This window comes from Rattus norvegicus, chromosome 8, assembly GCF_036323735.1.
Source record: "Rattus norvegicus strain BN/NHsdMcwi chromosome 8, GRCr8, whole genome shotgun sequence".
Lineage (NCBI taxonomy): Eukaryota > Metazoa > Chordata > Mammalia > Rodentia > Muridae > Rattus > Rattus norvegicus.
The window spans coordinates 14,595,252-14,613,099 of NC_086026.1; the positions used below are offsets into that span (position 1 = coordinate 14,595,252).

Sequence of the window (17,848 nt, forward strand, 5' to 3'; positions counted from 1 at the left end):
CCTAAGTATTTATGACTTAGATCTGTGCAGTTTCTGTGATTTCAATGTGAACACTACCTGCGGTCCACTCGTGGACTCCAGTACTCACCAATACTGATCTCGTCATCAGTTTCTGCATCTCCGATACACTCAAACTGGAAGTCTTGCAGAGACTGGGAAAACTTCTGTACAGCCATGGACAGATCTGCAGTGAAGAGAGACCCATCATGAGGTTTGCTGCTTCAGGAAATCAAGGAAAGACACAGTTTTAAAATGCACATGGTTTTAAAATCCCAGCTTGGCCAACTGAAGAAAATGCACTGAGACTACTAAGCAGGTACATGCTTTAAGGTATGAAGCTGCCCTTTGACCCTTCAAGACCAGAGTGGATTATCTGGAAGCCTCTATCAGGGAATGGCCACTCACACCACAAATGAGACACTTATTTGAAAACAAGGGATTCCTGAGAGAGGCGACTAGGGCTGAGAAGAAGCTGAATGAATGGTGGAAGGGAAGAGCTCATGCACCTGTGAGAAAGGTAGGAGTGGGTCTTCCCCAGTGAACTACTGGCTTAGGTACCACAGGCAAAAGGTGATCTGGGAGACTGTTTGCAAAGAGCTTTGTGATTTATGGAGACCTGTGTAAACGCGTTCCCATGCAGACTTCAATACAAACAAGGATCAGAGTGAAAAGTCAGAAAAGTAATTCATTTTTATTTCTGGGGTGAAGAATAAATTACTTTAAATGACATGACCCCCAAAAAGTAAATCCTCGGTAAGCAGCCACCTTGGATGCACCCCAAGAGAATGACTAAGCATTTCTAGTCCTGAGCTGTGCTGCCTAGATTGAAAGCCACGCCCCTCCACCAGCTTGCTCTGTTACTTTGGGCTACTCACTGAACTGCTCTGGGCCTATCTCTGCTCCCGCTCTCAGACGAAAAACTGGAATAACAATGACTGGTTTCCAGAATTAAATGAATTAATATCTGCAAGGGATTTATAACACACTGACAGGTCTTTAAACTCCACTCAAATGTGTCAAATGAAACTAAAAATAATCAACTTCACAGTACATCGTCAGGGAAACTATGAAGTTCTCATCTCTCAGAGCAACGCTGACCTTTGTCTGCTGACTCTTCTGAAGATATTTATAGTAAAAATTAAGAGTACAGCCTTTTCAAATTGAATGATACATGTATTCTATTTAACAGTATCCTTGCATGAGTTATAAATCAATACTAAACCCCTCTATTTGACCCAATCTATAGAAACTAAGACGTTCTCCTTGATCAAACTTTTACCAGAGTCCTACCCCATTACCTTCCTTACTGAGTCTCTAGACCCTGCTCTTAGCAAGGATCCTGCTAAGTGAGAGAGAATCCCCTGCCTCAGCATCCAGTCAGCTTCTTCAGCACACCCCCACACCATGCCCACCATTCTTTGATGAGGAATCCCTGGCCTCTTTCCAGCACAAAGGCCCTGCCTTGCACATCACTTTGCCTTTTTCTTTAATGTACAGTTCCTCCTAAACCTGCTCAGGGCGGTAGACCCTCCCTCCACTATTTCTGTCAGGCTTTGTTCAGTCTCATGTCTACTGCAGTGGTCCTGACTTCTGCTATCCTGTCTTCTTCCGGTTAACATGTGTCAGAAGGAATGCTCTCCTAGCTGTAAATGCAGCAGCATAGCTCAGCACTTAAACATTCATGAAAGCTTAAACCCAAGGCGCCATCAACAAAGACACTTGGAGCATCCTCCAACACAAAGGATTGGCCTCCTTGCTGCATTCCCCAAAGGCAGTTCTGAGGATCACAGGCTCCAAGTTTCAAAACTTTGGAGATTCTGTTGACATCTTGTTTTAAATGTATTAGGAGGAAGTTTTGTTTGTTTGTTTGTTTACAAAATAAACCATTGGCATCTCCGCTTATTAAAGAGGAAAACTCTAGGGCCAGCTACAAATCCTACTTCTGGATACTTTGAATTCAAGGAGAAAGATGAAGAGAGCCTCCTGGTTTTCGTGAACTCTTTATGAGAAAATCAAGACCTTTAAGGGGTGGAATTCCCAGCCCTCATGAGAAGAGCAAGGGTGTTAAGGAGTAGACTTCCTAGTTCTCCTGGTGAACTATTCCTGAGAAAAGGAAGGGCTTTAAGGGGTAGACTTCCCAGCTGTGTGCACTGTACTCCTCTTTCCTCAGGCTCATTTTCTGATCTGCACAACAGGGAATTAGTAGTTTAGGACTGTTGGGGAGACTACAGGAGGTTTGTACCTGGTGCTTATTAGACAAGACAGTAAGTAGTATCCATGATTATCATTGATCTCCCTCACAGAGGCAGTAAAGCTGATGGGCCTTTCAAAAAAGCACACCAGGCCATTATCACACATCTACCAAAATGCCCAGGTCAAACTAAACAGACTAACAGTAACAGCCATATCGAATACTGTAAAGAGACAGAAGGCACTGTGATTCGGATTCCTAGGACATACTAAGCCAAGCTGTCTGTGAGAGCTCTTGCTAAGACCAGAGGGAAGCACTCCATTTAACCTCTTCATTGTCCCACAAAGGCTAAAGATACTCATGCTCTTCTGGCAGGTCAAGAGCCCAGGGATTCTCCAGTGAATGTCCTTCCTTCCTCCTCTCTCCCACCATCAAGAGACCTTCTGAGCTGCCTGTAATTCCAGATGAGCTGCTTAGACACTTCGTCCAATGGAACTCTGGGTATAAGCTCCATTTCTCCCTAAACTCCTCCTTAGCTCTATGGATTCCTGAACCGCAAAGGAAAAGCTCCCTTCACAGACATGGCGGTTGAGTGCCCACGGTGATTTTTATCCTCAAACAAGAAAGTGTCTGCTTAAAGTGACACGGCCAATGCAGGCAAGCACTTGGACATTGATCCTGCAAGAAGGTTGAATGGTTTCTACCCCTATGATTTGCAGTAACTAGGGGTACAGTGTGGGTAAGTTCTGTGACTGTGTTAGGCAGTCATTCATAAGCAGCCTTGGATTCTTCATGAATACCCCCATCCAATAATCAGCAGCTGTCAAAGCAGGAACTGAAACTGTAGGATTCTGACTGCTACTCAAAAGAAAGGATCTAAGACATACTTCTTACAGTAAGTGGAGACATGACACACAAACAGGCCTAAGGATCCTAAGGTCACTCTGTATGAAATATAATGTAGAGAGGGGGCCCATGCCAAGGTGTCCCCCTGAGAAATTATGCCATGCAACAGATCTGGTATAAGGGGTTTATTGTGGGGAAGGGGGCATGAGGGTAGAGGCAGATAAATGGGAGCAGAGCCCGAGGGCAGAGAAGGGGTGGGAGACAGAGGACAGAAAGGGAGAGAAAGAAATACTGGCTGGGAACACAAGGGATCACTGGGGTGACCGGCAGTCCTTTCGTATGCCTCTCCTACCTCGGCTGGTGATGGCAGGTGTTGGCAGCAGGTTATGACATAAGACACTGCTATGTGGGAGGAGCCTGGTGGAATCGCCTGGAAGCTAACACACTATCTAACTGGAGACATTTGGTTAAAGAACAAAATTACCACTGAACCCTTCTACAAAAGTGAATCCAAACAGGCCTGTGAATAAGCTGGTTAGAAATGTGCTGCTCAGAAAAGCTGTCCCCAAAACTTTCAGAGATGATATAAAAACTACATACAGGCAGCATAGTGGTCACTCTGGCCACTAGCCTCTCTCATGCTGTGAGTGCTTTCTTCCTCATTGGCTCTCTTGAAGACTATTCCCGAAATAGAATGAGTACCTTATTATTCTGCAATAAACTAAATTTGTCTACTATGTAATGCTTCGTGTGTGTATGCTCTGAATTCATTCAACAGACATCCTATGACCCAGGGAATAAAGGAATCTAGAATGAAACTTTAGTGACATCTGTACTTGAATGTCTTCATCTGCTAGGCTATGGTTTACCTTTGGCCTCTGTAAGGATTAGACAGGGTCGACAATGCACCAAAAAGTCTCCTGGCAACTGGAGAGTACTGAGAACACACTGAGTGTTTCAAGGCAAGCATCTCAAAAAAGGGGAACAGAAACTTTCAATCGTCGGAGTGCCGTAGCAGACCACAGTCTCTAGAGCACGCTCAAGAAATCAGATGTAGAAATTTCAGGTTTCCCCTCTGATGAAGTAATCCAGCTGCAACAGGTGTTACTGTGTGTCTCTGTGTAACAGGTTGGGGTCTATTTCAACACTTGATTAAGTCAGTTCTCACCCCCAACCCCAGTGTTTCTGGAAGCATATCAGTCAGGATTACATACAGGAATCCAGACATCAAGCAGGTTACGGGACAATTTTAAGACTAAAGGGAAAAGTTTAGAGTTAAACGCACTCAGTTGCTGGTGGGTTTTGAACCTTTGATCTCCCTTCTGTTTAGTCTTACCCTGCAGCTGCCAAGGTTATAGTCAAGTGCCAAACAATGCCATGATGCGAGTGAAGAGCTTGTGTTTGCTGTTAGCAATGCAACGTAAGAAAATGTGGAAGGCTTCCTAAACCCATAATCTTGGCTCTATCTCCTACTTGGTTTACAATTCTGAATTAGAAACCCTGATATCCTTCATTGGTTTGAAAATAACACAAGCTGGGGGTGTAGCTTAACTAGAAAGGAGAGACTTTGCATATTCAAAGCCCCAAGTTCAATCCCAACACTAAAAATCCAACATATAAAACAAAATCAGAGACACACAACCCCGTAGTTGTCCAGATGAAGTCCCTAAATGAAAGTACAGGTTCAACCTCCTTTAGATAAAGATGACTAACATCATAAAATAACCTGGGTTTTTAAACCGAATGAAGGGCTAGGGCTAGAGCTCTGGTTGTAGAATGTCTGGGTAGCGTCCACAAACCTCTGCTTCTCATTGCCCACCAGATAAACCAGATGTGGTGGTGCACACCTGTAAGCCCAGCTCTCCGGATGTGCACTCGGGAGAATAGCATCGGCTACACAGAAAGTTTAATGCAAGCTTGGGCTACGTGAGATTGTATCATTAAAAAAAATTTTTTAATGTTAAATTTTAAATGATCACAAACAACATAAAATCAATTCTCCCCTTACATACAAAAAGAAAAGATTAATAGCATAAACCATGGGCTGGAGAGATAGCTCCGCAGTCGAGAGCACTGCTCTTGCAGAGGACTCAGAGAAGCCACATGGAGGCTTACAACCCTCTGTAATTTCAGTCCCAGGGGTCTGATGGCGTTTTCTGACCTCCATTTAAACTGGTCATTCACGTGGTGCACATCTACACATTCAGATAGCACATATTCCTAAAACTAAATAAATAAGCATTTAGTTTAAAACAAATATGAACCATGCCATCAGAGGATCTAGCACAGACACTGGGGTCGAAAGACAACCAAGAGAACCCACTCCATCTGGAGCCAGGGCAGAGACTGCATTCATTTCCTTGGGAACAATGGCACCCACAGTCAGCAGGCTTGCGGTGCCACACACAGGGTTTCCTTCCCATCTGCCTGCCTGAGAGTTATGCGCACAGTGTCTTCCTGAGTATTCACATTCAACTCAGAAGACATGGCATTGTGCTCTAGTCAGCAATAATAACCTGTACCACCCAGGAGAGAGAACACTAATGATAATGCTGTAACCTCATCTCATAAGGGGAATATGAAGTCCCAAGTAAATACTTAATTATAGTTTTCTTCCACATAGACTTAAGGGTGGGACCTACCTATATTTCGGAAGCATCAATGGATTTACTATGGCTTGTTAGCTGTAGAAGTAAGATACGTTTCTACCAGAACACATATAACCTGTCAGTCCACTGTTATGAACCATGTTTCCAAAATGCAGCATTTCCAGGATTAGGTTTAAACAGAACTCCAAGGAGACATATTCCCAGATGTGTGTCTTCAACTTCACTCTGCTGTGAAGAGGGCAGAAAGTATGTGCAATGGGAGTACAAAACAAAGCAGGGCCTGGTGGGGTACACTGGTAACCTTAAAACATGGGAGGCGACAATTCCAGGAAGATCAGGGATTCGAAATCAGCCTCAGCTACATAGCAAGTTTCAGTCGGTCTGAGATTAAAAAACAAAAACAAAAAACCAAGAATCAAAGCAGAGCAGATGTACCAATGCTTCCAAACAAAGCACACAGTCCAATCGAGGCATGAAGGATACAATTACCTACATCAGAGGTGATCAACACATTCTCCTATAAGGTTAACAACACCGACTGTGATGACCAGACACATCGTACTTTGCACCTGGTACTTTTCAAAGCACTTAATGCAACCAACCCTGTCCTGTCTGCAGCAGCCATTGAGAACTAGATAGCAACATTCATTTTCATTTTGCAGATGAAAAACCTGAATTACAGATGTGCACAGGCCACCAAGGTGGCACAGAGGGTAAGGGAGCCCACAGTAGGAGAAAGCCAGTATCTGAAAGTTGTCCTCTAATCTCCCCACCTGTGCTATCTGTGCTGTACATGCAACTCGTCTTCAATAAATAAATAAATGATAGACAGACAGACAGATGAAAGAAAAGAAAGGCAGTGACTGCTCCCCATCGTCACACAAGCTAACATTAGAAGTTAACCAGAATTTGAACCCAGGAAAGCACACCAGCACTTCCAGCCTCCCTCACAGTCTGTAGTCTTTGGATAGTGGTAACAATTCAGAAGACACAGTCTATCCAGCCAGGGGAGAACTCTCATAGGTGTCAATATAAACAGAGACTTGAGAGATGCAGCTAGGTACCAGCAAGGCTGATAAGTTCTTCCAGAAACTTCTAAAGCACAGCTTCTACAGACAAAGCCAACCATACTATGAAAACCCACATGCAGCAGAAAATCTCACCATCTTAAATAGACCATGTTCTGTCTTGTAGTTATGTCACCTCACTCACTTAGAACACGTACTTACGGACTGGAGAGATGACTCAATAGTTAAGAGGACAGGATTCAATTCCTAGCACCCACATGGCAGCTCACAGATGTCCATAACTGCAGTTCCAGGGGATCTGACACCCTCACGAGGACACACATGCAGACAAAACACCAATGCACATAAAATAAAAATCACACATATATTTTTAAAGAACATATATCTAGTTCACATTCTGGAATCAAAATGGTCCCCTCGAGATTACCCCATCTCTTCAAAAGTCTCCCCTGGCTTGTTCCAGCTTCACACTTCACCTCTCCCTTTACTAAGCACTCTACATGGAGGCTCTTATATGTACTACATACAGAGGCTCCTGTATGTACTGCACACAGAGGCTCTTGTATGTACTGCACACAGAGGCTCTTGTATGTACTGCACACAGAGGCTCTTGCATGTACTGCACACAGAGGTTCTTATATGTATAGCACATGGAGACTCTTGTATGTACTTCACATGGAGGCTCTTGTATGTACTTCACACAGAAGCTCTTGTATGTACTGCACACAGAGGCTCTTGTATGTACTGCACACAGAGGCTCTTGTATATACTGCACACAGAGGCTCTTGTATGTACTTCACACAGAAGCTCTTGTATGTACTGCACACAGAGGCTCTTGTATATACTGCACACAGAGGCTCTTGTATGTATAGCACATGGAGACTCTTGTATGTACTGCACATGGAGGCTCTTGTATGTACTTCACACAGAAGCTCTTGTGTGTACTGCACACAGAGGCTCTTGTATGTACTGCACACAGAGGCTCTTGTATATACTGCACACAGAGGCTCTTGTATGTACTTCACACAGAAGCTCTTGTATGTACTGCACACAGAGGCTCTTGTATATACTGCACACAGAGGCTCTTGTATGTATAGCACATGGAGACTCTTGTATGTACTGCACATGGAGGCTCTTGTATGTACTTCACACAGAAGCTCTTGTGTGTACTGCACACAGAGGCTCTTGTATATACTGCACACAGAGGCTCTTGTATGTATGTCACACAGAAGCTCTTGTATGTACTGCACACAGAGACTCTTGCATGTACTAGACATAGAAGCTCTTGCATGTACTGCACATGGAGGCTCTTGTATGTACTTCACACAGAAGCTCTTGTATGTACTGCACATGGAGACTCTTGTATGTACTGCACATGGAGGCTCTTGTATGTACTTCACACAGAAGCTCTTGTATGCACTGCACATGGAGGCTCTTGTATGTACTTCACACAGAAGCTCTTGTATGTACTTCACACAAGCTTTTGTATGTACTTCACACAGAAGCTCTTGTATGTACTGCACACAGAGGCTCTTATATGTACTGTACACAGAGGCTCTTGTATGTATAGCACATGGATACTCTTGTATGTACTGGACATAGAAGCTCTTGCATGTACTGCACATGGAGGCTCTTATATGTACTGTACATAGAAGCTCTTGTATGTACTGCATACAGAAGTTCTTGTATGTATTGCACACAGAGGCTGTCTCTCATTTCCCTTCTATCTCAGGTATGGGTAAACCTAACTTTTCCAGCACAGAATAATAAAGTGAAGAAAGGCTGTCACCCAGGAATCTACCCAGTACCTGTCACATCTTGCCATTAGTACATGTTTAATGGTTGAAAGCACAGATTTATGAAAGCCAGGTAAGTAACTAAATCTCTCAGAGACTATCTCCTTCTATGCTCTTACAAGCCTACACTTTGCATAGTTGTGCTGTGACTGAGAAATGCCCTGCACTGGCTTGTATATTTGAATCCTGCCCTGACCGCTGGTGCTATCTAAGGAGATTGTGGAAACTTTAGGTAGTAGAGTCTTGTTGGAGGAAGTATGGCATAGGTATTTATTCTTTGCTTCTCTAAAAGCAAACACCTTAGTTCACTAGTGTTGACACATACATAAGGGGGAGGGGAAGAGGAGAAAGAAACAGAGAGGGACATAGAAGAGAGGAGTTTTCATCATATAAAGAATCCATTTTAGATAAGTTGCTGAGATGCTCATGGTAATGGAACAAAAGTTTAATTTAATAAAAACCACACAGCATATTACAGAACAGGCCACGTCCGGCATCCGGCAAATAAGCCTCAGTTTTTAATCATCTCAGAGATGTTTTTTAGCATTCTCTTTGGAATCACAAGGATCAGCTTGTTCTATGCAGGAAAGTCTTAAGAAAAGCATGCTGGGTGTGGCACAATCCAATGAAAACAATGCGACTCGTGGTTTCTATGGCTCTCACTTGAACAAAGTCTCTATAGGCTTATTTTGCAAGTTTCTATTTTATGTATGTGTCAGAAAATAACGGTTGTTGGATAATTTAAAGAAATCTTCTTCACAAGAACCTAGAACAAAGCTCTGGGATTGTTAGTCACTCGATAAATGTAAATTAAAGCAGAGTCAAGGAAAGTCTCTCCCCAAGATGCCGCTACATTGCTACATCACAGTGGTCAAGCTGGTGGGAAACACAGCACCACAGAAAGAACTAGCAGAGGCCACACGGCCCTAACATGACTCACAGAGCCATGGAGGCACAGAGAAGCACAGGTTACCTAAGGCCACCAAACTAGTCAGAGTACCAGGGTGGAGCACGTGAACTTTGCATCATCCAAAGACGGTGAAACCCATCATCCCAGTGTGAATGACCTCACTCATTTTCAGATAAACATTCTGTATCTTCATCTCTGCACCCATGTGACACAGGATACATTCACTCCTCTCAAAGGCAACACACATCGTCAAGGCATCCCGTTCTAGCATGCACAGAAGTCATGTTCACACATCATCAAGGCATCCCTTTCTAGCATGCACAGAAATCATGTTATATAAAGGTGACTGTGCTGGAAAGTAGTCCCTGAGTTAGAAAGAATCATTTTCTTGTGTCATATACTGACACAAACAAACATGAATGTCATTCTGGCAGAGTGCGTCTCTGAGCAAGAAGTTAGCTTCAGCGAGTCCCAGGTTTCTTTTAGAAAAAAAAAAAAAAAAGGACACCAACTCCTTTCAAGACTGCTGAGGATATTATGTGAAATTTCCTAAGCATAGTATCTAGTTCAGAACAAATACTGACTCAGAACAATCATTAACTATTAAATCCCTATTTATTATGATAGCAGATACAGAAGATGAAATATTTTCATTGTAAGCATAAAACATTTAATCTGGAATTCAATTCCTATCTTCAGGGGAGCTTCATTAAAAATAAATAGTGGGACTGACTGCTCTTGAAGACAAACAGTCTGTAATCCCATGAACACTATGTGTTTGGGAAACTATTCCAGAAGATTCCAGCCTAAAAATAACAACAACAAGAATCCAATACTTGCCCAGATTTTATCTACAATGTCTATAGAGCCATAAATTCCATAAAAATTAAAAACAAAAAGCCTCAAAGATTTCACTATTGCTAGTTAAAAACAGATAGCTCAAACGACAAAATAAACCACACATCTTCTTTCCGTGGGGAAAATACTTGAAAGAGCGGAGGCCTGTGGGGGGCTGCAGCTTCCCCAGCTTCTCTGCTTGCTTTCAAAACCATTCTTCATCTCTCTGCTTGAGACAGGATCTTACAGAGCCCACGCTGGACTCAAACTTAACTCATACTCAAGGAGGCCCTTGAACTCCTGAGGGCTGGGCCGGTGGGTGTGCAGCACCACACCAGGTATGTGCTCGGTGTGGACCCGGGACCTCCTGCCTGCGTGACAAGCCCTGGGACTCGTCCTCCACACTTGCAGCTACCTTTCTCTGGAGCACATAGCATGTCCATCTACCCAAGATCAAGACTTTGAACAGGACTTGGTGTTGCCTTTGCTCACTCTTCATTCACCAGTCTATTACCAGTTCTTAACCATTTATTCTCTTCCTCCATCCACCCTTCCCGGCATCACATGCTAAATGTATTTGCTGTTGAAACCTGCTTTGGCTACTTTCATTCTCCTGCAAAGCCTACACTAAGCTGTTGTCTTCTAGGTTATCATCTTTCCCCTAGGGTTTCGTTGGTTTTACTTCAGAGAGTGGCTTTGTGTCATTCCCCCACCCTGCTTTTAGTGAAAATATATTTTCCCCTCATGAGATGGAACCCTATGCCCAACGCTGCTTCGAAGCACTGAAGGGCAGGAACCTGAGGCAGATGAGCCGACGGGAAACCAAACACAACTGCTCTGCTGAAGGAACACAGCAATAGACTGACTCCTAACAGAATCCTACTATACATTTGCCTTGCTCAGTCACCATCAGAGAAGCTTCCTCCTGCAGCAGATGGGACAGATGCAGAGACCCAAAGCCAGTCAACGTGCAGAGAGAACGAGACCTTGGAACACCCAGTCTCAAGTGGGGTATTTCCATCAAATCCCTCCCTTTGGAGCTCAGGAAACTCGGCAGAAGAAGGATTGGAAAGAGTTTAAATGCCAGAATGAATGGGTGGAGGACAGAACAAAACCAAGCTTTTCTACACATAACAGGGCTGGTGGACATACTAGCTCAGAGACTGGAGGAGTGTGCACAGGGTCTGAACTAGATGGGGTCCTAGAGGAGAAGTGGACTCAAGCCCTCATGCCTAACTCAGAAGCAAATACCCAATAGATACCATTTGCAAATGAAAAATCTGACTTCTCCAAGTGAGTTTCACTAGGGAATCAAACCACTCTAAAGGGTCCATGCCCACCTGTAGATGGTCAACACAAAACAAACTCAAAGGCATCTTTGGAACTTCTGCATCTCATAATGTTAAGTCTGGGTAGCTTTAAACTTTGTTTTATTTCATTTCTACATCACCAGTTCTTTGTGTATATACTGTGGCTTCCATTTGGGTTTTTTATAGAATTTCTGGGTGTGTAAACATGTGCATCTCTGTTTTTTTTTTTTACTCTTTTTCTTGTTTTGTTATTTTGTCACATTCAATTTTGTTTCTTTTAATTTAATTTAATTTTATTTTATTATTATAACTTAGATTCCTGTTTTCTTTCTAAAGGGTAGACAGGAAAATTTTTAAATAGTTTTGAAAAACATTACTTTCTCTCTACATATATTTTGATTATGATTCCCCACGCAATACTTCCCCTCTCCTCTCATACTCAAATACACCTTCTTTCCTTCTCCTTAACAAATGCACGCTCTCAAACTATTTCATGCAGAATGTTCTAGCCAGAAGAAGGTAATCTCAACTCACATTCAGAGAGCTTTTCTCCTCTGGTCTGGGGCAATGTCCAGCTGCCTTCAGTAGGATGGTAACTGGGATCACCAGGAGCTAGAACTGCATCACTGTGAGGACTGCACCGCTGCGAGGGCAATACTGAGTTACACAGCAGTGAGCTTCAAGGGGAAGTTTAACAATTACTTGTGCTGATATTGTCCTCATCACTGAAAACCTGCTAAAGCACCTTAGGTGAGTTTCCATTTAGTAATTACAGGTATTGACATCCATAGACCCTCAGGCTTCCCAGGCAATAAACCGCAGAAGGATGAAGAACCTCCTTTCACAGAACTTGGGCAATCAGCTAAGCGGAGCAGAACTTAGGGTTCAGTGTATTTATTTATGAAAGTAAACCGAGGCCTTTCTAGACTTAGAACAGAGCATTTAGAGATAAGAAGGCAGTGGGTATGTGCAACTCACCTCCAGCTGTAAAGAGTGCTGTGAGAGACAAGGTAAAGAAAACCAGAGTCCCAGCAAACTCAGGTGAGTAAATGAATACTAAATCTGGTGGGTGGAGTCTGAGGAAAGGGATGGCTATGAGTTCTTTAAAGTCTTTTGTACAGCTGGAGGAGGGAGAGAAGAAGAGAGGGAGAGAGGAAGAGAGGGAGAGAGGAAGAGAGGGAGACAGGGAGAGAGGAAAAGAGGGAGAGAGACAGAGAGACAGAGACAGAGAGAGATTGTTGATGCCAGATAGATATTTTACCTACTAACTTAACTAACTTAAAATCTCAGCATTGTCTTAGAAGAGAGCTATCATAAAAAATGACACCTCAGCGGGTAAAGTAAGCTGCTAACAAGACTGACTGCGTGCATTAGGTTTTTGGGACGCCCATGGTAGAAAGAGAGAACTAACATTTGCTTATATGTATCCTCCTTCCCCCAATACACACACACACACAAACAGACACACACACACACACACACACACACACACACACAGATACACACACAGACATACATATCCACACACATACACAGACATATACACAGACACATCAACATACAGACACACACACATACACACACACAAAGATACGCAAATACACACATAAATACAAAAGTATAATAAAAATTTTAAGAAAATTAAAAATGATTCATTAGATCTGGTTGAGTAAACATTGGTTAAAAAATAACTTAAACTGTGGCTGGAGAAATGGCTTAGCACTTAAGAACACCTGTGCTTACAGAGGACCTGGGTTTGGGTCCCACACCTTCCAATGTTCACCCTCTACCCTCCACAGGCACTATATATGTGTGGTACACACACACACACACACACACACACACACACACACACACACACGGAGAAAACATCCATACACATAAAGTAAAAAGAATTAAAGCCTCAAAAAATGTGTTAAAAGGCATTAAATCAACCCAAATCCCATGGGGAAGAGAGCAGACCACCCAAAAGTGCAGACATCCCAACACCGCAGGACAGACTGACATCTCTGCACACCTCAGTCCACATCCCTGGTCCAAGGGGAAACTAACTGCACAGTGCCTCAGGACAGAGGGATATAGGAACAGACAGCCTCCAGTACCCGTGGTTCTGGTCTGCACCCAGGACCGTACTGATCCGGCCAAACAGCTCCCTGCACCCAAATCCCGTGGGGAAGAGAGCTAGAATCTCAGAAGTGTGGATACTCCTGAGAAGTCAGAGGAGAATACCCTATGCCCACAGTCCAGAACCAAGAGGGAATCACATAGTGCCAACTGTGACTGCTGGGTGCAAGGACCTACACGAGCAATCAGAGGCAGGACCCTTTGATTCCTGCCAGCACCTAGAGCTGGAAGACAGTCTCCAGGAGCACCACCACAGCTGAGAGCAGAGCACCTGTTCTCAGGAAAGGTTGAAAGAAAACAGGAAAATAGTTTTACAGGAGTGCTAACACAAAGGGCTACAGCAGGGCCAAGTCACTCCCAGAAACAGCAAGACAAGCAAAGACCAGAGACAACCCAATGGCTAGAGGGAAGCCCAGGAACCTAATCAACAGAAACCAAGACTACTTGGCATCATCAAAGTCCAGTATTCCCACCAAAGAAAATACTGGATATTCGAACACAATAGAAAAGCAAGATTTAGATTTGAATTCATATTTTTCAATAATGATGGAGAACTTTAAGAAAGACACAAAGAACTTCCTTAGAGAAATGCAGGAAAGCACAAGTAAACAGGTAGAAGCTCTTAGAGAGGAAACAGAAAAATCACTGAAAGAATTACAGGAAAACACAACCAAACAGGTGAAGGAATTGAAAATGGAAATAGAAACAATAAAGAAAGCACAAAGGGAGACAACCCTGGATATTGAAAACCAAAGGAAGAGACAAGGAGCTGTAGACACAAGCATCACAAACAGAATACAAGAGATAGAAGAGAGAATCTCAGGGGCAAAAAATACCATAGAAAACATTGCAACAACTGTCAAAATAATGTAAAACGCAAAAAGCTCCTAGCCTAAAACATACAGGAAATCCAGGACACAATAAGAAGATCAAACCTAAGGCTAATAGGTACAGAAGAAAGTGACTCCCAACTTCAGGGGCCAGTAAATATATTCAACAAAATTATAGAAGAAAACTTCCCTAACCTAAAGAAAGAGATGCCCATAAACATACAAGAAGCCTACAGAACTCCAAATAGATTGGAACAGAAGAGAAATTCCTCCTGTCACATAATAGTTGATACACCAAATGCACAAAACAAAGAAAGAATATTAAAAGCAGTAAGGGAAAAAGGTCAAGTGACATATAAAGGCAGACCTATAAGAACTACACCAGACTTCTCACCAGAGACTATGAAAGTCAGAAGATCCTGGACAGATGTCATACAGACCCTAAGAGAACACAAATGCCAGCCCAAGTTACTGTATCCAGCAAAACTTTCAATTAACATAGATGGAGAAACCAAAATATTCCATGACAAAACCAAATTTACGCAATATCTTTCTACAAATCCAGCACTACAAAGGATAATAGGTGGAAAACTCCAACACAAGGAGAAAAACTACACCATACAGAAAGAAAGAATATAATTTCCTTGCAATGAAACCAAAAGAGAAACAAACAAACATAATTTCACCTGTAACAACGAAAATAACAGGAAAAGACAATCACTATTCCTTAATGTCTCTCAGCATCAATGGACTTAATTCCCCAATAAAAAGACATAGATAGACAGACTGGATACATAAAGAGGATCCAGCATTTTGCTGCGTGCAGGAAACACACCTCAAAGACAAAGAAAGACACTACCTCAGAGTAAATGGCTGGAAAAAATTTTTCCAAGCAAACGGCCCAAAGAAACCAGGTGGAGTTGCCATTCTAATATCAAATAAAATTGGCTTTCAGCCAAGAGTCATTAGAAATGATAAGGAGAGACACTTCATATTCATCAAAGGAAAAATCCAACAGGATGAATTCTCAAGCCTAAATATCTATGCTCCAAATGCAAGGGCACCTACATTCATATAAGAAACCTTACTGAAGCTCAAAGCACACATTGCACCTCACATAATAATAGTAGGAGATTTCAACACCCCACTCTCATCACTGGACAGATCATTCAACACCCCTTCATGATAAAAGTCCTGTAAAGATCAGGAATTCCTTCATGAAAAAAGTCCTGTAAAGATCAGGAATTCAAGGCCCATATCTAAATATAGCAAAAGCAATATACAGCAAACCAGTAGCTAACATCAAACAAAATGGAGAGAAACTTGAAGCAATCACACTAAAATCAGGGACTAGACAAGGCTGCCCACTCTCTCCCTACTTATTCAATATAGTACCTGAAGTCCTAGCCAGAGCAATCAGACAGTGAAAGTAGGTCAAACGGATACAATTGGAAGGGAAGAAATCAAAATATCAATATTTGCAGATGATAGGATAGTGTACTTAAGTGACCCCAAAAGTTCCACCAGAGAACTACTTAACCTGACAAACAACTTCAGCAAAGTGTTGGGGTATAAAATTAACTCAAACAAATCAGTAAACTTCCTCTACTCAGGATAAACAGGCTGAGAAAGAAATTAAGGAAATGACACCCTTCATAATAGTCCCAAATAACATAAAATATCTTGGTGTGACTTTAACCAAGCAAATCAAAGATCTGTAAGACAAGAACTTCAAATCTCTGAAGAAAGAAATTGAGGAAGATCTCAGAAGATGGAAAGATCTTCCATGCTCATGGATTGGCACAATTAATATAGTAAAGATGGCCATTTTGCCAAAAGCAATCTACAGATTCAATGCAATCCCCATCAAAATCCCTATTCAATTCTTTATAGAGATAGAAAGAGCAATTTGCAAATTCATTTGGAATAACAAAAAATCCAGGATAGCGAAAACTATACTCAACAATAAAAGAACTTCTGGGGGAATCACCATCCCTGACTTCAAGCAGTGTTACAGAGCAATAGTCATAAAAACTGTACGGTATTGGTACAGAGACAGGCAGATAGATCAGTGGAACAGGATTGAAGACCCAGAAATGAACCCACACACCTATAGGCACTTGATTTTGACATAGGAACTAAAACCATCCAATGGAAGAAAGATAGTATTTTCAACAAGTGGTACTGGTTCAACTGGATGTCAGCATGTAAAAGAATGCAAATCGATCCACTCTTATCACCATGTACAAAGCTTAGGTCCAAGTGGGTCAATGACCTCCACATCAAACTAGATATGCTCAAACTAAGAGAAGAAAAAGTGGGGAAGAGTCTCGAACACATGGGCACTGGGGAAATTTTCCTGAACAAAACACGAATGGCTTATGTTCTAAGATCAAGAATCAACAAATGGGACCTCATAAAACTGCAAAGCTTTTGTAAGGCAAAAGACATTGTCATTAGGACAAAATGGCAACGAACCGATTGGTAAAAGATCTTTACCAATGCTACAACAGATAGAGGGCTTTGTATATCTAAAATATACAAAGAACTCAAGAAGTTAGACTCCAGAGAGCCAAATCATTCTATTAAAAAATGGGGTACAGAGCTAAACAAAACATCCTCAGCTGATGAATATAGAATGGCCAAAAAGCACCTAAAGAAATGTTCAACATTCTTAGTCATCAGGTAAATGCAAATCAAAACAACCCTGTGATTCTACCTCACACCAGTCAGAATGACTAAGATCAAAAACTCAGGTGTGAGAAAAAGGAACACTCTACAGCTATGGTCTGTAGATTGCATCTTGGGTAATTTGAGCTTTTTGGCTGATATCCACTTATCAATGAGTGCATACCATGTGTGTTTATCTGTGATTGAATAACCTCACTCAGGATGATATTTTCTAGTTCATTCCATTTGCCTATGAATTTCATGAAATCATTGTTTTTGATGGCTGAGTAGTACTCCATTGTGTAGATGTACCACAGTTTTTGAATTCATTCCTCTGTTGATGGGCATCTGGGTTCTTTCCAGCTTCTGGCTATTATAAATAAGGCTGCTATGAACATAGTGGAACATGTGTCTTTGTTGTATGTTGGAGCATCATTTGGGTATATGCCCAAGAGAGGTATAGCTGGGTCATCAGGTAGTTCAATGTCCAGTTTTCTGAGGAACCTCCAGACTGATTTCCAGAGTGGTTGTACCAGTTTACAATCCCACCAAAAATGGAGGAGTGTTCCTTTTTCTCACACCTGAGTTTTTGATCTTAGTCATTCTGACTGGTGTGAGGTAGAATCACAGGGTTGTTTTGATTTGCATTTACCTGATGACTAAGAATGTTGAACATTTCTTTAGGTGCTTTTTGGCC

At 42.2% G+C, this 17,848-nt stretch overlaps 1 protein-coding gene across 2 annotated transcripts in view; it reads right to left on the minus strand.

Annotated features, from left to right (window-relative positions):
- Arhgap42 (Rho GTPase activating protein 42) overlaps window positions 1-17,848 on the minus strand; it is a 230,111-nt gene that overhangs the window by 158,774 nt on the left and 53,489 nt on the right. For both annotated transcript variants that reach the window (XM_576354.9, XM_006242515.4), the window contains exon 2: window positions 89-184. In XM_576354.9, the coding sequence (XP_576354.3) occupies window positions 89-184 (96 nt within the window). The remainder of the gene's footprint in view (window positions 1-88; window positions 185-17,848) is intronic.